The sequence below is a fragment of the Aptenodytes patagonicus genome, chromosome 3, assembly GCF_965638725.1.
Source record: "Aptenodytes patagonicus chromosome 3, bAptPat1.pri.cur, whole genome shotgun sequence".
Classification (NCBI taxonomy): Eukaryota; Metazoa; Chordata; class Aves; order Sphenisciformes; family Spheniscidae; genus Aptenodytes; species Aptenodytes patagonicus.
The window spans coordinates 71,675,883-71,697,887 of NC_134951.1; the positions used below are offsets into that span (position 1 = coordinate 71,675,883).

General features: G+C 41.4%; 1 protein-coding gene across 6 annotated transcripts in view; it reads right to left on the minus strand.

Moving 5' to 3' along the window:
- Positions 1-22,005, minus strand: part of ARID1B (AT-rich interaction domain 1B) — a 339,132-nt gene that overhangs the window by 88,320 nt on the left and 228,807 nt on the right. For all 6 annotated transcript variants that reach the window (XM_076333801.1, XM_076333797.1, XM_076333800.1 and 3 more), the window contains exon 5: positions 13,641-13,884. In XM_076333801.1, the coding sequence (XP_076189916.1) occupies positions 13,641-13,884 (244 nt within the window). The remainder of the gene's footprint in view (positions 1-13,640; positions 13,885-22,005) is intronic.

Consider the following 22,005-nt stretch of genomic DNA (forward strand, 5'->3'; position numbering starts at 1 on the left):
CCTATTGATTGGGAGCCGATGACAGGACTTTAAAAACCTTTGAAGATCCTGTCTGCCATGCTTTTTAAGTTTCTTTGTCATGAAAAGAAATGACCTTAAAGATTTTCCATTTCTTTCCTTTAAATGATATTAATCCTTCTCTCTTTCAACCAGTATTGTAGTTGGGATTCTTGGAAGACACTTTAAATAATACATGAACAGACTTTTGTATTTTATTAGGGAAGGAAAACTTCTACAAAAGAAAAACAAACTCTTTTCTCTTTAAACACAAACTCTATAGCTATTTAAGAGAGGAAAAAAACCCCAACAATTTCTTTCACTGACAGACCTCCTTTGACCCAATGATATACAGATGGAAGTTTAAACAGGGATGACCTCTTCCCGTGTTTTTTATGGTATTGTTGCCACACTGGTGAGATACTCCACCTGCCAAAACTTACACAAAGTGAATACTATGGATGTGTCACAATATTTTTATTATGCAAAATCACAGCAAATACAATAATGCATGTTAAAAGGATAGATGCTGCCACACTAGTTCTGTCACCTAGATTTAACAGAGAAGCAAAATGGTATTCAAATTTATATAGCTATTTTGTAACAACTAACTGTTGTTAAAACTACCAAAACCAGCAGCCTACCTAATATCGTCTGCTATTTAAAAAAAAAAGGCAAAGTCAGTTGAAGAGGTGAGAGAATTTAAAAATGCTTAATAGCACAGTTGTAAGCTGGTTTTCTATTTTTTAAATTATGTTAGAAATGCTTTTAAACATTTTGCAGGAGACTTCGAAAATCTATGCTTGAAATAGAGTCAGGAGAGACTGCACCGCACCTTTGGAAAAGATGGATTGAGAAAAGTACTAAATGGCGATTGCATTATGACTACAGCCATGAAATCTGCAGTTAAAGTGTAAAAAGTAAATTCCTTAGAGCCAACATAGCAAGAAAGAGCAGACCTTTGATATCCTGCTGAGAAGGGGTCCTTACGATGAGCTACAGCCCAAATCAGTAATGTTTTGAAACATGCTGAGGGCTCTCTGCTCCCATCACTGTAATGACACTGGAGGATGCTCAGCAGTGGTACCCTGTACCAGTTGGACAATACCTCACAGAATTGTGCCTGAACAATTGAATCAAGAAAGCACTTCAGTGATAACAGGCTCCCCCTGGGAAATTACTAGTTAAGGAGGGAAGAAGGGATATCAGCACAGGGATTTTAAGATGCATGAGGAACTGGGAAACAGGAGGGCGGGGGACTGATCACAGCCAGCGTTGAAAGGGGAACATTAGGCTGGAGGAAAGGCAGTAGTTGAAGATCTTGTGGGTTGTCTTTGGGACAATTCTCAATCTAATTTAAGAATTAAGAGCTAGGACTGGATTAGTGACATTGGCTGATCACAAAGTAGGGAATCTTAGTCAATGCAGAAGATGATCAAAATACTATCTAAGAAACTGGGCCACCTTTTGGGTTGGAGTAAAAATGCAAACATTCATACTCACAGACCAGAAATAGGCTTTTTCTAACTGAAGAGCTGTAGGGTTATCAGTTAGAAATGGGAAAAAAAAAGGAAGGAAAATCTGACCATATCCTACAAATGGTTATTACCTACAAACGGTTATAACTAACCGCTTGATGTCACCCTGAATCAAACAAATTTATTATTAGGATGAATTAGGAGAATAGTTTCCAGTAGAGGTGAGGAAACATAACGCCATTGCTGATGTGTCACTGGTGAGCCTTCACACAGACAAAACTGGAAAGCCTAACGCTAACTGGAATGGGAACCAAGAACAGCTACCAGCATGATGTGACAGGAGGCTGAAAGAGCGAGTATTATTTAGCATGGCAAAAACTGAAAGCTGCGATTTTGTGACTTCTTTTTAAAAATATATTTGCGGCTAAATATCAGGGAGGAAAAAGAGCACGATGTTTAGGACGATAATCAAACCATTACTGGCATTTGAAACAACTTCCTTTTAGGAATAACGAGGTCCAGGAAACATAGTGATTAAGATGAAATCTGATAAAATAATGGGATTATATCACACATTCGATGTGACAGTAAAGGCTCACAGACTGGAAGGGACATTCTGGGTCTCAGATCCCTACATCAGAAATGAAAGATCATAAATAGGCTTCCATATGGGATCGTTTTAAATGAGCCTTTCAGGAAATTGGAAGTGAGGTGCAAATGACCTCAAAAGAAAGAAATTTTTCTATGGGCAGCATAAAGGGAAACTGGTCATGTGGCTTGTGTTATCTCTTTCATCTTACAAAGCCTATGACCCCTTAAAGATTATTTTCTTCCTTAATTTATGCATTGTAGCTAAGCTTCCTGTTGTATCAACAGTATTTTTTAAATGACTTAATTCATCCGAGTAAAAAGCAAGGGTTGCCTGCATATCCCCCCAAATTAAGACGCGCAAAATATTAAAACCTTCCTCGTATCTGTACAGTAACCTGAGCACAGATGCTATAAAAGGCCAGAGACATGAGAACCCTTTCAGATACAGCAGCCGTGGCCCCCCCCCGAACCACTCTGGGGGGGATACACAGAGTCAAGCGCACTCGAACCTTCTGGCTCTGCTCAGTACCACGCTGCACCTAATAACCCTTGCTAGCAACAGCAACGCCGGTAATCCACCGCTGCCTGCTCACCGAGACAATTTCCACCTCTCTGACCCGGGAGCTCGGGACCAAGCCTGGAGCCCTCCCACCTTGGGATGCTTTCGGTGGCTGGCTGTGCAGCTTGCTGAAGATGAGACCGCAAGCGGCTGTTTTGTTCTGCTGCAGCGACACAAAGTGTCTGTAAACATGAAGATTATCAACTTCAGCCAGACTTACAGATGCTCCACATTACAAAAAGTTACCAAGATTGTTGTTGGGCCTGGCACAGATTTTCCATATTACCTCTTAAAACAAATGCATCATGCTCCAAAGACACAAGATTCCCTAACATACACGAGTATCACTCACAATCCACGTAAAATCAACAAAAGGTAAAAACCCACTTCTCTTCTCATGGAAGTATACAATTCTCAGACTACTAATCCTTGAAAGTTACACTCCACCTTCTTTTTCATATTTGTGTTACATTTACCATACCAAGGACTGGGTCGTGAGCAAGCTCCAGAGATGTCACTGTAACCTAAGTGCTAAATTGCTCTCAAATCTCCATTAAAAAATGCAACATTGAGCTAAGGTGGCCTGCAGAACCCTAGCTCTGACTTTTCTCCGCACACATGCAATAGCATAAACATCTTAATTTCATGACCAGAAGCTACTTGTTTGACATGATGTAACATTTAATTCAAAGCAAAGTTGACACTGACAGGATGAGGTAGCTATTCAATATTGTGTTTCATCCTCATTATTCAGCGTGTAGTCCCAAGGTATTACTTATGGAACACCATCCAAATGTCATCCTCACTGCAGAATAATTAATTATATTATGGACTTTTTTAAAAAAAGAATTAAGTAGCTGAAACTGGAGTCTGCCAAATTAGACATCCAAATTTTATTTCCAGGTTGTGCAACCTCTGAGTAAGGTATGGAGACTTTTAACAAATACTCAGGAGTATAAAGTGAAATAATTGTTAGTACTGCCTAAACTGACAATGGGCTGAGCGGCAAGGGGCAGGAAAGTAAATGTGTTGCCCCCCAAGGCCAAAGCTCACTTTGCTCAGGAGGGGAAGGGAAAGCAGCAGCAGCCACTGCAAGAGGGTCTGTTTCATCCATGCCCCATCCAGAAGTCACTCTGCATTTGGACCGAAGTGAAGCACCACAGCATTTTTTCCTGAGATTTTGGCAACAAGCCCAAAGCAAGCTGTCAATGGAAACCTTCAAGAGGCTGCGACTCACCCGAATAATGAGTGGATTTCCAGTAGGCCACAGCCAGCACCTGTCTGCCTGAGGACTATTCCTCTCCAACGAATTTCAAAATCCTGCTGCAAACCAGGAAGGCACTAGAGCTCTTCAAAATTAAGGATGCATCATTTACTTATTTATATAAGCGAAGGCATAAGTCGGTCTAAATCTAGGGATCACTGCTTCTCTATCCTCAATAACACCCACCCCAGACCTGTAATTTCACTTTACAGTTATGAGAAGTTTCATTCTGGGGGATCAAATGCTTTCTGCTTTCACCTCTGCCTAACTCCGCATTCATTTAATGCATTATTTCCATTAAGCTCGGGAGAGTTCCCAGCCCAGGGTATTTCTGCTGGAGGCCGATCCAGAATGGCGCAGCCCAGGATAGTAACCAGTTAAATCTTTTCTAATCCCCGCATTCAGAAATGGTGGCTCACAGCGGCTGGCACGCAGGAACTGAATAGAGCAGGCAAGCTTGTATTTCTCTCACCAGGCCAAATTAATAAAAACAAAACCTGATTTCTCCTTCTCGTTTTCCTATTCTTCCTCCTCCCCAATATTTTTCCTCTTTCAAACAATTTTTTTTTTTTTTGTTTGAGAAGCTTAATGTTTGGCTCCCTTCTGAAGAAATGGGCACAGTGACAGATGAAAGGCCGTATTCATCGCCTAATTCAGAATAGGGAAAAACCGACTGCTGTGCATTTAAGATTCTAACAACCTTGCAATTTTGTATAGCCGTTTTCCCCAACCCGTTCTTTTGAAGAAATCTGCTTTTATTCTGTTAATAACTAACCACAGTTGCAGCAGCATGGATCCGATTAGCAGTTCTTACGCTACAAAGGAGAGGGGGGGGAGGGCTGTGAACAGGGTTGCCAATTTGTCCACCTGGGTCCCCAGGAGAAAGATTAGATGAGGCGCTTGCTCCTTTCTTCCCCACTCGCTCGCTGCTCTGCACTAGACAGACCTCTTCAAAGCTCAGCCACTGACTTAATTTTTTTTTTCCCCCTCTAAAGTCTTATTTAACCGCCCCTCCACATGTTTTGCACTCTGTGTCACCGTGTCCCTCCAAAGCGACCGCGTGAATTGGGATGAGAGAGATTGGGAGAGGCTGCGGCTGCAGCTTGCCCAGTGCTTTCTCTCACACCTCTGCAGGGCCTCTGAATTGCTTTTAGATTTCATAAATTGTATTTTCTTAAATTTGTGCACACCATTGAAAAAAAGTGTCTATGTTCTTTAGGGAACGATCCAAACCCTGTAATCATACCGTATTTTTTTACTCTGTCCTTTTAAGCCTTTCATAAAAATGACAGTTTTGCTTGCATTTAGACTGAAGTAGAAGATTGCAAAGGGTTGCATGGATTTAGTCATTCATAATTACTTGGGACATGACATTACATGTTTGTTAATGCAAAAAGCATATGCTTCAGCTAGAGAAAAAACATTCTCAATTTCTTTATAAAATGTCAATTAATGAGAATATAAAATTGTAATTGATGCAAGTGCTAAATATCTAAAAGCTCCTAACAAAGGACAGGGTAGTATTTCTTCCTTCCATTTGGCTCATTTCTTCCTTCCAGAAATGAAAGCTACCCTGCCACACACCTGAAACGTAAAACTTCAGAATTCCATTTAGGGAGTTAATCCAAGTTCCAAAAGGAAGAATTTTTCATTATCAATGCTCATTGTCTAGACTGCATTTATAACTACGAGAAGAGTTTTTCTCTAAGCTGTTCCTCATTGTGTCTACTGTTTTTTAGAGCCTGAGAAGCACAACAAATGTAGCAGTCATACACTTCTAGTACTTGCCACCTAATAAAAACCTTAACTCCTAATTTTAACATTGCCAAATTCTAACAAAACCATATAGCAACTTTCATTTATAATATTTGCAGTGTGAAAACATGCAAGATACCAAAGAAGGGTGAATGTGAACTGAAATTGCCGTTTCTTATCCATATTTCTTTTCTCTTGATCCAGCTACACATAAGAATTGCTCAAAATAAATATTCATCATCAGGCGGCACTAACTCGAAAGACCAGCAGTGACAGAGTTTCACTCCTCCCTGCTCCTCCCGACTCTCTCAAGTTCAGGCAAGCAGGTGGAAATTGGAGCAGCGCTGATAATGCGGCAATGAACTATTTTTCTAGTCCTGCCTGCTACTTCTCATGCTAGTCCATTGCCTGTGATTAACGGGCGTTTTAGTAGCAAAATGTATGTGCTCTCATTAATACTACCCTCAAAAGGAACAAACTCTTAGATAATCTAGTTTTTCTTATTGCGTTATATTGCATATTACACAGCCCTGGTCTCAACGGTTCTCAGGGACGGGGGAGAAAAGGGCAAGTGGAATGCATAAAGGATAAAAGCACCTTGAGGCAAACCCGCTTCCAAAAACCATTTGGTGGGTCTGATCTTCCTGAAGACAAGATCTATCATGCCATATTTCATCTCGCCCGACAACGATAAGCTCCAAAGACCAGTGCAGAAGCGGCGCAATTCTTCATGTATTTTTAATCAACTGAGAACTTTCATCCGGTGAGCTCCCTCCGCAAGGTCACACACACCACGCGCGGCCACGTGCCTCTCATGCAGTTTGCAAACGCCAACTTCTGTGTCAGCTTCTGTTTGGAAGGGGGAGTATCAATGCTAGCAACCCCTGGTTACATCATTTATAAACATGCAGATGTGGATTATTAAAGATTAATGCATTTTGGGATTGGTGTCGGCATTCCGTTTGTCTCACGCCGAAACCAATTCTGTTCTTCATTAGTCAACGACAACCCACATCACCCTGTTGTGGAAGAGAAATCAAAGGTGCAAGCATGAATTGAGAATAAGTGATGAAACTGATTACTAAGAAACTTAACGGCTGTAATCAATCAGCACATCACAATAATTTGAGTCCACTGTTATCTGGAGATGGGGAACAAACAGAAAAGCTCGCCACCGGAGTGAGTTGTTCTTTTGTGTTTGCTTTCTAAAAACCCACTTTGTAATTTGACTTCCATATCTACCTACGGAGCGATGCTGTCAAAGGGCCATTCGAATCTGTCAAGCCGCAGCTCAACCTGCATGAATTCTGTCCCTAAGGAGGAGAGAGAATATCTTGCTTTTCATTAATTTTTAAAAAAATTATTATCTGGAGGTAGTGAAAATGTTCTTCTTCTGAAGCTAAATGGCTATTTTCTAGCTGGCCCAGAATTAATTCAAGCCATATTTGCAATTGTTCAGGTTCCTTCTTCTAAGGAGGGACACACCACATATCCGCCTAGTCAAGTCTGACACTAACTATGAAGCATGAAGGCCGCTTTAAATATCTCTAATGGCAGCAATACACAGTCCACTGAAAAACTGCAAACTGCAACAGCCTATCCCATCACAGAAACCAAACCACTTACAACATTTATGCTCTATTTTATCTAGGTATAACAAGCATCTGTCAACAACAACAAAAACATACTGATGGAAATGTGAGAGACTTTTTCCATTCGCTCATCAATCACTGCTTAGTATTGCAAAGGACGAGGGAGTGAGAGACAACCTTTTAGTTTATGATAATACGCAAATTAATGCCCTATTTGGCAACAAAAAGAAGGAAAGAGAATCTATGTTTGTGTACCCAAATAATGACAGAATAAAAAACCCCAAACATTCAAAACCAAATATACACTGTATTGAATTTCTTGACAAAAATTTAAGCGGGTCGAGCAAAAAAAGTTAGAAAGACATGCACAGGTTAATGATTGAATGTAAACAATAATTGTCCAACGATGGCCTTAAAGTATACATCTAAAACTAACAACAAACATACCTGTCAAATCTTGGTGGCTGTGGTTAAGTATACTTGAATTTTGTTACATGAACTAGAGCACATGCATAATTATGCAAAGATTTTAATTGGATTTCAACAGCCATCATACTCTAGGTGGATTTGTACCAGCACGGGGCTACTAACGACTCACAGAGCTACAAGAAGTGGCCTGCCGTACGCGTGCTGCCACGGCGTGCGCAGCAGCAGATGCCCCGCTGTGCTGGCCATTCGGCAATTGCCAGGATGGTGAAAACAGCCCTGGCAGGAATCTACAGAGAGGACAAACCAGGTATGGGGCAGAGCACAGCCACGGGGGTGTCTGGCCATCTGGGGGAGGTTTACATGAAGACTTTGGAGGGTGCTGGACGACCCTCAGTGCCGTGCTCCCCAGACCCTGCAGGGTGTTCAGTCCATGGGGCAGAAATGTTCATCACTGGCTTACGCAGCAATTAAACACCGAAACTGAAATGTGTGACTGTGAAATATAAACATTGATAAACCAGGTATTAAGCAACTGAAAACACTTAAAACTAAAACCCAAAAACTACGCCTAAAAAATAACCACCCAGGGTATGCTGGTTTTGGTGATTTATTGTTCTTCTATCTGACGCTTAACTTAGAGCTGATGAAAAACAGCAGGTTGATGGTGCTGGAATATGAAACCCTCTGTCGTCAGGAAAACCTAACAGGAAGAACTCGAACAGCGTGTCTCTGCCTCATTTCATCTCCTGCACCTGTTCTGGGAAGACCACCTCTGCAGAGACGGACACCTCCCTGATCTCTCTGGCCAGACTGCGAGTATGATAGCAGTTTTGATAGTGCCTTTTGTAGCACAAGCTCTCCTCAAGAAACTAGATTGAGACTATTTAGTTATTTCACGAATAATATTTGTGATTATTCATCAGTTTGATGAATAATATATTATCAAATTATTCATCAGTTGTGACCTGGGCTGAATTCTAATAGGTATCACAGGTTAGATGCTCTACATGCTAGAAGCAGTGCCTCGAGCTAGAGCACCATACAATTTGTTTATTTTTCCTCGTCAAAAGACAGAAAAACTCTAAATGTTGTTCAAACCCTTTGAAAGAAAGGGTTTTAAACTACTGCTATGTGAAACATTCACGTATTTCATTTGTAAGCATTCTAGATTTGCAAAACTGCTGAATAGATGTTTTGTGCACTAGCAGTGATTAAGAACATAGCTACGTCAATGGCATTTTGTGTTTTGTTTTTTTCTGGTCTGGATGCCAATGAACAGCATGCATCTTCCCTGCAACAAGCTGTTGCAGGATTTTTGCCTCCGGAGAAGCCAAGGGGGAAATATTGATAGATGTGTTAAAATAATCTTTCTAGACAGGGGGATCATATCCATTTTACAAGGATATAATCTCCTTTCTTGTTTTGTAATTATTATAGGGTATCTGTAAAACTTCAACAAAAAATACAGTATTACAAATTCACTTTCATATGGTAGTCTTCTCTCCCTCAAATAATGTTTGAAAAGAGTCCATGCTGTATAACATACCAGTAGTGGTGGTCAATGGAATAAGCATGTGGAATAGCTCAATCCCAAGCAAAAAAATTTTTCCAAATTCTTGCTTAAAACAAGATCTGTCCAGTCAGCTTGTCTTCCTGCAGCCGCTTCTGGAAACAGTTCAACTCCTAGGCTTTTTTTTCTTAGGCTCCTTTTATAAGGCACGAAAGAAAGCATCACTCCTATTCAGATTTTTGCATTAAAATGTCCTTTCGGACTATGACAGACTATTGCTCATTTTTTTCTTCTCTCAGCATTTTAGTCACTCTAGTCTATCCACACGCTGACTAACATGCACAGCAAGGCAAGATATCCTGTTACAGCTCTCTCTGGGCATCCCGTTCCACTCTTGCTCTTTTTTTGCCTGCCGTGCTAGCTGTAATTCTGACGGGTCCTGGATTTCAAGCTAGCTAGCTGACCAATACAGGAGTGGAAGACCTCCAGGTTTGCAGAGAGTTAGGTTGATCACTAAATGGAACATATCCATTGACTCACATAATTATCAGAATTAAAAATTTGGGCTCTTTTTAATCAGAGGAGGGTGCTGACCACTGGTTAGCGTAAATTAAGATCACTGGCAATAACATTCCTAAGTGAGAGTATCCACACAATGGATTTCTTTTTGAAAATTTTAACTCCAGCTGTATCCAAGCTCCTTGGTGAAAGAAGACATCGATACAATTGTAATAAAAACAACAACGCAGCTGATGCTTAACAGAGTGAAAATAAGCTTGTTTGTTCAGAAAGTAAATGTAAAATGTATTAAAAGCACAAGTCAAAATACTGATCTTTTTAAAAATATAGTTTTACATATTTCTAAAGACGGCATTTGTTATTCATTATTACTATAGCGTACCCTTCTCTTCTATACAGATAAAAATCACTGCAGAGGTTTAAAAATAATAACTTGTACATTAACTTGTACAAAATCTGCTTGTCCATCATGGGTTAAGGGATTCCTGGCCTATCAGCAATCTTCCACAGAACTCTTAATATTAAAAATTTTTGCTGCTTACACCGCAAGGGAGAAAGAGCTGACAAAAGCCTTTGGCCAGTAAGATCAAAACTGGGGAGGAGGGGGAGAAAGCGGAGTTTAGCTTATTTACATTTTTGCTTTGTTAGTAAACTGGAATGGTTGGAGCAGGAGGGAGAGGAGAAAAAAAAAAAAAAAGAGAAAAGTGAAATTAACAGCCACTAAATCTTCTGGCAACAGCAGTGCATTTTGATGATGTGCTGTGTCAGCTTCCACTAATGGTTTAGGGTTGAATCAGGCACAGTTCAAGACCCAAAGCAGTGCAGGGCATCACATCTCATTCTTTGGAAGAACACGTACCCTAATTACGAAGATGGCTACAAAATAAAGAGATCAGGATTTCTGGCAAAGCAGAATAATGATCATCTTTAACAGGAAATCAGAATGCCATTTTGAATCCCTAAAAATCATAAAAGAGTAGGATTTCAGTCCTGTAATGAATGTGTGTCTGAACGAGAAGTGTTACCATTTTGAGAGAAAATGATCTTTCTGAACAAAACCCGTCAAAGTTGCTTTTTCTGCTCTTAGGGGTTAATCTCCCCGGTCTATTCCAGTAATGCGAATGGAAACAAAGGCTGTATATGTGTGTGCCACTTACCACACAAAATATCCGTCCAGTATTTCAGAGAGCACAGGAAGGAAATGCCCACTGAGCTAGGGACGTGCCAATGTCAGTGCTGCCTGTGCCAGTCCATTCCTGTGAAATTCGCAGCGTGCGGCAGAATGCAATGTGGGGCGGCAGGCTTGTGGTGGGGTGAGGAGACAGCTTAAACAGGCAGTGGAAGAGAATAAGCCATTTGGGAGGTTTAATAGGGGGCTGTTTGTTTGTCCGCCCTTTTGATGTTAAATTAGTCTTCAATTTTGTTGCAAGGAAGGAGGCATTGGGAAAAGGATGCTTCTCTTCCAGTAAACCCTGGGAAAGCAACACCTTTATTTTAACGGCCTTCCCACCAAGAACCCCCTGCAACATTTTGGCTTTCCCTAGCCATAGCTATCAGCAACACAACAGCTGCTCATTTTACAATGACTTGCTGGAGAGAGAATGATTGAAAGAGCCAATCTATGTCACATGGAGAAGCTGTGGCACAACATCACAGGAGGTAATAGGAGAGGAATGAGGTCAGAACAAACAAGGGTAGGGTGAGAACGGAGAGGAAAATAGCAGCGAACAAAATTATTAAAGGCGAGACGCTGTACTACACAATCTATGTTTAAAAACGGCCACAACCTCAACGCTGCAAACAGCCACAGAAATGCAAACAAGCTCGGTATTACTTTTTCACAGGGGCTCGTGAATATGGCTGAAAAAAGCTACCAAAGTCCTAGTAATGAAGCACAATGATGGGAATACACTTAGGCGAAAGCACAGTCTAATTCATACGGCTTGAAAGCCCCAGCACCTGGCGGCGTCCCACTAGTCGCAGGGTTTTAAATAGCAGCCTTGCTCGTGTCATTTTGTAGCTTGAGAAACGCAGCGGCGGCAGCAGCAGCAGCAGCAGCAATGCTACCGCAGCTGCCCAGCTCCCCTCTGGAGAACGCTGCATTAGCTCGTGCCTGGAGTTCACCTTTAGCGAAAGAGCTGCAGAGACCAGGAGCTCGCCCACGCTGGGGAAAACAGCGGCGGGCCATTTTGATTTAGCGCCATTCATAAAAATCCTTCCTGAGGAAGAGCTGCTTTTGTGTTACTGCAGCAGACCAGAAAACCACCATGCAAAATGGTGGCACAGTTTTTATGAAGGGGCAATACTTTTCACTAGGCCAGTCACTAAAATGAGCTTTTGGGCTCAGCTGAAGTGATGAAGTGACTCTGACCCTGACCTTTGGACCCACACCCCTTCTATTTTTACCCCACAGGGATCAACCGTTTTCGTAAAAGTTATTACTTTCCCCTACACACTGTCCTGTTCCCATCCTTACCTATCATGGCTACACTAAAGCTATGTTCAACATCACAACGTTCTTTCCTTATTCAGCAATCAGGCTGCTAAAATGCCAATCCATTTACTTGCCTGAATCTGACTGTGGGAAAATGTTACCTTTCCAGCTAGGTGGACTATCTGGCTTCCCTCAACAACAGGGACGGGCTTCTGCACCACGTACTGGTAAATATGCTGCAAATACAAAGCTACCATACTGCACATAATGCAAATACTCCGGTCCTGCTGCTGTGCCTGCTATTCCTGCCTCACCTGAGCACATGTTGCTGGTCAGAGCGGCTGGAGAGGGAAGAAATAACTGCAGGGCACGCATGCAGCATCAGGGCTCGACATGCTCGGGCCGCATTTAGTATGCAACGTTCCTGCGTGCACCAAGCTTACTCCCCTTTGCTTATCTACTTTAACCTCTGTATACAAACAGGAACATACATTTTACACAGATACCTTTGTATTGAATACTGAAACACAGGCTACTCACTGAATTTTAACCTGCATTTGGTTTACAGCACATCTAATGAAAAGGCATCACTGCTTTTGATTCTTGTAAGTGAGCTCCATGTTGATTTTTTCATGGTTTTGTCAGCAACTGATGTTATCCCTGGGGTAATATCAGCACTCTCCTACTCTTAGGAATTCCCCTAGTGTTCAAAATGTCAGAAAATAATCATAAAACTTGAGCATCAGAAAGAGAATAAACTCATCTGAAATACCAAATACACATTGCTGCCTGATCCCCTGCAAGTAACATGCCCGATGGGTGGGGACAAGGTAAGAACTGGAATTAATGCATGCCTTTTTTTTTTCTGGGTATCTTAACAGATTTCCACAAATTTCTGAATGTACATGAATGCCTGTGTGTCATAACTCTACGTGGCACAAGAAAGCGAGTGGCAAGCATGCCACTGGCGTTTCAATTATTACTGGTGGGGTTGGATTCCTAGTAACTTGTTGACTTTTGCAAATATTAAGAAATATCTCATACAATATTCTGTACTCATGTCCAAAATTACATTATCACAATACAGCTTTAGAAAATCTCTGCCTCATCCTGCGGGTCTGAAACCACCATACAAGTCCAAGAGCCAAAACCAACAAAAATACCCAGTAAAACCAAAAAAGGGACCCTGTAAATAATAGAAAGAAACATGTGACAGATAGATGACACACGAATTAAATACAAAAATTATGATCAAGTATTCGCCATTGGTCGATGATAAAGACATTTATCAAACACATATGTGGAGTCAAGTTCAGAATTTCGAGCACTCTGAGGGCTTGGCAGCTGAAGTTTAGATGGAATTTACCCCTGCTTTAAGTATGTGTTTTTTTGTAGAAAAAGGCCCTGAAAATGCAGGATTCTCAGAAAATAAATTAATTTGGAATACAGGAGTATTTATTTATTTAATAAACCCATCTATCAGTTTAATTTTGTTTGTTGGTATAAACTTACCTGGAATACTCGCTGGAGAAATGGGACCAGATCTCGACTGGTTGCTTCCAACGGGAGAGCCTACAGGGGAAGGCGATGGGCCCCCGGGGATGCCAGAGAGATGTGGAGAAGCATGAGGGGAGAATGGAGACTGTGCAGGGTTGCTCTGCTCCCCTTGGCTGCTCGTAGAGCCTGACGCGCTAACAGCTGAGCTCAGGGTTGCTTCGGTTCCAGTCGGCAAGTCGTCAATGGATCCAGATAAATCCTGAGGAAGAAGGAAAAAAGAATGTTAGTAGTCGTATGAACTAATACCCAGGCCACAGGACTTGAGAGCTGGCATGGTGACGAGGTCCATTTGTTTACTTATTGCAGCAGATAACTGAGAGGCTGTCTTTAACGTTGGTTCATGTAGTTAAATGATGGCAGAAAACAAGGATAGTACGTACAATTCTCCGCTTAATCTCTAATTCTTTTGAGAAAAAGAACGAGCAAGGGCAACAAATGAATTGGAACCAAACTCACTCAACATTGAATTTAACCTTTTCCATCTGGATTAAGCTTTCAAAATTAATCCCACAAATTCTGCCTGAGCATACTAAAACTAATGAAAACGATACATCAGTTTCACCTTCACACAGTATTTCGTTTTGGGGTTTGCTACCGTTACAATCACAGCTTATACACTTCACTCTTTAAACAATCACCAAAACGAGAGAAGAAGGGTGTAAAATACGCAGCTCTTCTAACACTCGCATGCAGCTCCTTCACCTTGCAGAAGAGACACAAGAAGAGGCCCTGCCCTCAGCGGCAGCACAGGACCCGCTGGCCACCTAGGAGCAAGGACGGCTGCTTCTCTATTTCCATCAAATACCAGTGTACAACTCACAGTTTCTCTTCAATTTCATTTGAATACACTGCTAAACAGTTGCTCCATTTCAGTTCACAACTGCTGCATTTTCAATGAGAAATTTCCTCCATAGGTCAAAGCACATCTGAATTCTAACTACGAATTGCTGGGCATATTCCCTAAAGCTGTAACACGGGAGTTATACTGATCTTTGGATCTGTGGGAGCAATTTTTTTTTTTTACATCATTGTAAAATCAGATATGACAAACCAAGAATGCTGTGACAAAGCAAGTGCATGCCCCTTAACTGTCAGGAAAAACATTAATTCCTAAGCATCACAGAAAAATCTCATACAAACTGAAAAGCGCAAAGATAGCTGTGCTTCCATGACTATCGGCAAGGCACAAGTTAAGGAGCATGTTACTATTTCTATTAGCGAATTAAGGTGCAAACAAGAGGCAGAGAGCTACCTCACATATAAAACAGGTCATTAAATGACCTTTGAGGCTTCCACTAACTGGGTTGACAGACTGTGTTACTTTGGCTGATACTGACTTCACTTGATCATGCAAGTGGTTGCACCGTAGACAATGGGACCCATCGTCCGAGTAGCACAAAAAGAACTGGTCTCTGCCTGAGCAAAGAGCTCAGGAAGCAAAGCCTTACTGTTGCCTAATTTTCATAACAAAAAATAAAGTTATTTTTCGAAGTTACAGAACTTGGACGAAATGCAAAGCGGTATATTTAGAGTAAGAGTCCTGCCCGATGCTGACTACCTTGGTTAAGAGGGAGGCTCACAGCCAGTCTCCCCAGAGAGATACAGCCAGTCTTCCAAGGCATGGAAAGAGTAGGATTAACAGTTTAAACACCAATAACATTCATTAGAAGCCACCTAGAACGCTACGTGTTATTCCTCCTCATGCATAAAGGTAGTAAATACAACCCACCCGACTTAGCTCTCTGCAGGACACCTTGCAGACCTTATTTCCAATGAATTTCCACAAATACTTCAAGCACAACCCTCACCACAGGTTAATTTTGCTTTTTCTGACAAGCACAAAATTGTAGGTGTATTTCATTAGGCATATGAAAAGCAAAAATTACGTTTGAAACGTCAGTCTGTATGTGGACTCTGCATTCATTCAAGAGTAGACTTCCAAATCCCTACAAATGGAAATATAATTGTGAAATGGGCAGTAAACTACTTTCATTGTTTCTTTTTTGAAACTATTAACTGTAGAAAATATAAAGAAATAACACCGTTTGATACTGTATAGAGCAACGCTAGAGATTTTTCACAGTGGAATGTATTTGGCAAACAGGTAAGCAATTACTGCTTTTCCGTACATAATATGGTATTCTTCTAAATGGAATCAAATCGCTGCTGTCGTGATGTGTAACAAATGCTCCAGGAAGTGCTGATAAAACAAATGCTGCTGAAAAGCGTATAATAAACCCCTGAAAACCGAATGTAGCAGAATAGAGCCTATTCTAAAGGAATACAAATTCTGCGTAAAAAACCCAGATAGGCACCCAACTGATAAAAGATATAGAAAACACAGGGTTTTACGTTTAGAATAACAAAGATTTTAAAAGGGTGTGTGGATTAAAGCTTTCATTTGTTTTGGCAAGCCATGAAGTACTTGAAAAATAAACACGCCAAAATAACGAAAAGCCACGAAGCAGTTAGCACTGTCCGTGATGAAATTATCTGTTGTTCAGAGACCAAGGCAAAACCTGACCGCTCCCCATGGCATCTCCCCAGCTTGCCGAGCGTGCACGTGGGCAAGAACCTGGGGACAGGAATGCAGTTCACTTTTCCCATCAGGTCGCATCTGACTTCTCCAGCCTCCTGCTGGGGTGGAGTCCCAGGCATTTCCTCAAGTGCCTGCCTTCCAGGGATTTCCTCACCAACCTGACGCAACTCCTTCACAAAAGCGGAAAAGAAAGAGGAAAGCTTGCATGATGCCAGCCTATTTAAAGAGCGAAGCCATGCCACCCTCCCCCAGTACACGCAGAGGGAGCAGCCAGGCGGGCTCAGCACACCCGCGGTGCCTTGCGCTCTCCACGTGCGCTCAGCGTAAGCACTGGGATTTCCTCCCTGGGCTGGGGAACTTCGTAATCAACTCATCTGCCGAGGATGCTACCGTAGCATTCATTCGTCAGACCCATCAAGAAAGCTGATAATGAGGTTGCTCTCAGGACGGCACCAAAGGCTGCTGCCTATCTAGATGCCTGGGCTGTGCTACCTTGTGTTACAGCAGGCTAAAATGAGAAATATCAGCCGTTCCGCGCAGGGTGGTTTGCAGATCATTACTTTGTATTTTTTGTTAACATACACTTCGTGGCCTTACCTGGTCTTCTAAGGTAGAAAGCCTGAGTAGGTGAGCAACTGGGAAACTTCCAGCATACAAAGGCTTTAGAAACACCTCTGTTATCCACAAAAGCTAATTGGGAAATTAAAGAGAAGGAGAAGAAAGACTTTATGTGAAGCACCTGGGCAGAAAGAGCAGAAGTCGACTTACTGTTCTCCTATTATCAGTATTTTAATGCTTGTTTTACCTCGGTTTAACGGAACAGTAATGAAGTTGTGCAATTTCCACATCACAAACATTTATTTATATATAAAATACTGTACACGTACACATTATATACGTAAATTACACAGATATACTTGCATTTACTTAGCATATCTATACGTAAAGCTATTAAAAAGCCTACTAATAAGAGAAATTCACAGTGGTTTAAGCATACAGCCTAGTTAACAAAGAAGCTCTGTAACTAATACTCCTCTAGAGGACAATTTAGTCAGCAGGGCACCAACTCTATTCTTCTTTTATAAGTACTATCAGATCTATGATGCCTGTAAAGAACAGAGAGACCTTACTTACTGCATCTCATTCAAACCAAGGCACCTTCAAGCTACAGTGCTTCCATTTATCTTGTTGGAAAGTTGGCAGGTTAGGTAATTGCTGGGATTCTTTTAAGGGGCTGAAGTCCCCGTACCCTAAGGCATGCCTTAAATTTTGCCTCTTTTCAGAGGCTTTTTCTGGAAAGCACTCGTTTCTTCCAGTAAAATGTAGCAAGTCTAGAATTACCAGAAATCTCGTTTCTTGTAGATCTGTTTCGTGTAGAGTAATCTTATTATTCTTGTCTATGGTATTGGTATGACTATATTTTCAAATGTGGCACCAAATCTAAGAAAAAATGAAAGACAAAATAATTTTTTTCCCCATCACAAACCCATATTACAGTTCTGTGTTCTCTATGTCAGTTTTACATCCTGTATTACTCAGGACATCCCAGCCAGCTTTCAAAGTTCATTTCTAGATAATACCTTGATTACAAACTGAAACGTCCCTGCGCAGGATTTATCTCTTTTAGCAAAGTGTTTTATCTCCGACTATCTTCACTTCTAGCCTCACCTTCCACCCATGCACAACCTTTATTCTTGTCCTTCTGACAATTACAAGAGCTAAAATGAACAGGATCACGTTGTGCTTGGGATTATAATGTTATGCTTTCCTGGTGGTACGATCTTATCAGACTGACAGGAGAGACGCTCTTGAAACAGCACACCAACTTGCTATTGCAACGCAGCCGGCAAGGGGTAGAAGGAAGCAAAGTGCTTATATAGAGCCAGGAAACCCGAAGTTGCTTACAAAGAGAGCACAAGGGAAAAAAATACGAACACCCATATATAATATAATAACATTAACTTACTCAAGGAATACACATAGATCCAATAAACATCAAAAAGGAGACTACAGTAACTCGGTAATACCACCACAATTTTACACACAGAGTGTGACAGGATTAGAGCATTCACCACAGAGCAAAAATTTACACTGCAAACACTTCACGTAGTTGCTGGTTTTGCTCAAGAGTGTCTCAGCAGACATAAAACGAGATTTTACTAAAGGGATCCCTTGGTAAATACCTACAGTTGAAAAATGATGAGCACGTTCTCTGAAATCAGTAAAAAGGGAAAGTGTGGAGCACCTTGCTAACTGGGCTCCTACGCTGCTAAATTACACCCTAAGTTCACTGACAGGTTACTGTAGTTTGGGCCTCTCTTGCAGGGATTGTGCAGAGAATATACAACCTGGGATTTATTTAAACTTCCCAACTATTGCCTATCGGTTCTTTTATGCTCAGGGAGTAGAAGAAAAGCAGAGGTATTCTGTAGATATTAAAATTAAAGACATACAAAACCTCCCAGTCTCAAAGAAGCTGAAAACCCCAGACTCTACCCTACCATCCGCGTTGCTAGCACAAATCCCAGCACTACGCGTAGGGAACTGCAGCAACCGCCTGGCTGCAGGATCAAAGCCCTGCTCACTCCATTCAGGCCTTCCTGCAGTATTTTTATTAGGATGGAGGATGGTGCTGCTCAAAAGACAGGATCCTGCATGAAATATCTGTCTCCTTAACACGAATCACCGCTTTAGAAGTAAAGTTATATATACACGCAAACATATTTTACATGTAAGTATGTAAATATATATTCAAGCAGATATACACTCTGCTATTGTTTTGGAGCCATGGGGGATTATGAACAATATGCTCTGTAATTGAGATTAACTTTGAACAAATCATTTGGCTGACAAACACACATATGCACACAAAGGGAAAACCCACAATGGCTCTGTTTAAATTTCAAGATATTTGTAAGACCTCTTTTCATCACAAAGCAGCCTACAATAGCATGTTTCAAGAAGTCTTCCAAAGGCCCTGCTGGTCACATTGTCGAGGCAGCGAGTGAGCTAACAGCCTCCCACCGCCTGTGCAACCAGAAAAACACACGGGCACAGCAACGATGAGGACCACGAAGAAAATCCTTTCGTTTTCAAAGGCTGCTACCCCCTACATGGGTGCCTGCCTTCCACACCAACTCTGTTGCAACCCTCAACTAAGCACACTAAACATACCTAATGCACATCCTTAAAAAGTTCTTCTTTAACAGGAGACAGCAAGACTGCTGTTACATTTTTGCCAAAGTGCCTTTTACACCCCTTACTGAAACGAATTCAGGGCCAGAAAACAAGGTTCATTCTCTGAATCTTTTTAATTGAAGGTTTGGAGAAGGAAAAGTAGACAAGATCACCTCCATTTCAAACACCTCCCCGAGGAAAAAGCTCGATTTTTATTGACAGGCACAACTCTACCTCAGAACATGCTATTGTAAGGAGAGGATTTGTTTCATACTAAAAACTTACTTGCAAGACAAACCCAAACTTTGACAACAGTTGGGCAGAGGTACTTTTTAGTTAGCCATGGTACTTGTCAGTCTTACTTTATTCCACTTACTAGATGTTTCGGTGTTTTTAACCAAATTTTTAACTTTAACCTCTATGTGGTAAACTATTCATGCAATACTCTAGATGAAGGAAATTCTAAGTATATGATAAAAACACTAGCTTCTTGCACCAAATTTAGTGGCAAAGCACCACTTGCTGGGGAAGCACATTCCCTTCATTCTGCAGACCTCACATGCTTCCCAAAATAACTCAGTTACTGAACTGTGTTGCAAGGACTCCAATCAGTATCAAATACTTTCTCTGAGAAGTTATACAAGGAAGTCCCCAAGGATGCAAAATCTTTTCCCCAAAAGCCCTATACTCACCCAAGCAACCGAGAAAAAGCGTAAGCAAACAATGCAGTGCCAGTGCTCTGCCTGCCGTCTTTTCAACCTATGGGATCCTGGAATTACATCAGTCTTCCAGAAATTATCTACAAAAAGCCAACTTGGAAAAACAGATCCAAGTCCCAGGTTACTACCTAATTGCTAAGCAAACGACTGTTTTGGACAGTTCTTACTCATAATTCGGCTAGGAAATTCATTCCCAGTCTTAAAAAATCCCCCTGATTAAAAGTGCGCAGAAAACATTGTTTCTAAGAAAAGTGTTAGTCCTGTTAAATAAATACTTGCCGAGAGTGGGGAAAGAGCAAAGGAAGGTTTGCTGCTTTGTTTTTTGAACAGGTTCACTAAAGCTGGTATGAATTTTGCTGCTGACTAACTGACTTGGGTTTTTCTCCAAACACTCAGTTAATGGGAATGTTTCATCTGCCAAATGTAAGGGATCTTAAGTGGACTCACTGCAAAGTCAGAACCAAACAAATAGTCACACCTTTCCACCCCCCACCCCTTTTCCTTTTTTAGGTAACTCCCGGTCCTACAATATGAACACCAAAGAGTACGTGATGAGCTGGTGCAGAGTGTCACTGGCTCAGATGTCAGATTAAGGACCTGAGCTGCTAGGCCACCAGCAGACTGCGCAGGAGAGGCTGTGGCTGAAGGCACACCTCCTCGCACACGTGCCTGCAGGCTTGCACTTTCATCGACAGTGAACACTGCGACAGCACAGCCCGCGAGGGTCGAGATATGCAACCGGCCTTCCCGGCTGCCTAGGCAGGACTGCCACCCTAACAAGGAATATGATTTTGTTCTGCTGAATATGGCATCTCACTGTAGCATTCAATCCCCAGTTCATTTAAAGAAAGAATAATTTCTTACTACATTTGTTTAACAAGCAAAGGATCTGTGTTTGTAAGACAACCTTAACTAAAAATACAAATTGTTGACCTGTGGATACAGGTGTCCAAGAACAGAACATGATATGCCCATATCTGTCAGACACAGGATGAGAAGAAGTTGCTAAGATGGATATAGTCACACTTCTGTGCCTGCACTGATCCACGATGGGATCTTATTTGCTTGGCCAGACAAGAGCTTTAGGGCAAAACCAACTTAGGGCAATTAGAAACTCAAAACTGACACCGTAGCTTCAAGGCAGCAGATGAAAGGCCAGACCACCGCACACCTCCCTGCCCATGCCGAGTGCCACTCATTACGGGGTCTGCAGCTCCCTGACAGTTAATGGGAAGGGGGCTGCTGAGGTCTCCAGCTGCATCAAGAAATCTCCTAATGGCATAAAAAAGTCGCTAGTTTACAAACATTGACTCCCCTGTATGAAATGATAAATACTAATGACCCATGTGCTATCAAAGCAAATTTACAAAGTCTAACAAGGAATGTAAACAGGTAGGACACACAGCTTGTCTGACAACAATACTTTTTTATATCGAAAATAAACAGTATATCTCCAGAACAGAAAAACAGTAACACAGCATTTCTCAAGATACGAACTTCACTGTTTATCTCTGAAGCAGAATGCTTAGCACGTAGAATTTCTGGAAATAAAATTTAAAAACAAAAGGCACAAACCCTTAGGAGTCATTTGTTTCTTCAGTATCGAAGAAAAATTCTCAGCCAACAACTCTTGTAGCTACAGCATCAGCTATTTATCATTAATAAATCATCAACATTTAAAACAGCCAAATCAATGAAAACCACAACAAATTCCCCCTATGAAGAAGAAAGAGAAGTTGCGTTTGCGTAACAGCAACCTAATAAAATTTAGTCGTACTCATACTACTTCCCATCCATAGTTTCCTCAGTGCCAATCTTAACCATCCCCAGACATGAAATCCCTTCCGTCGAACTTAAGGTTTTTTCATATAAAGAACAATGAGGT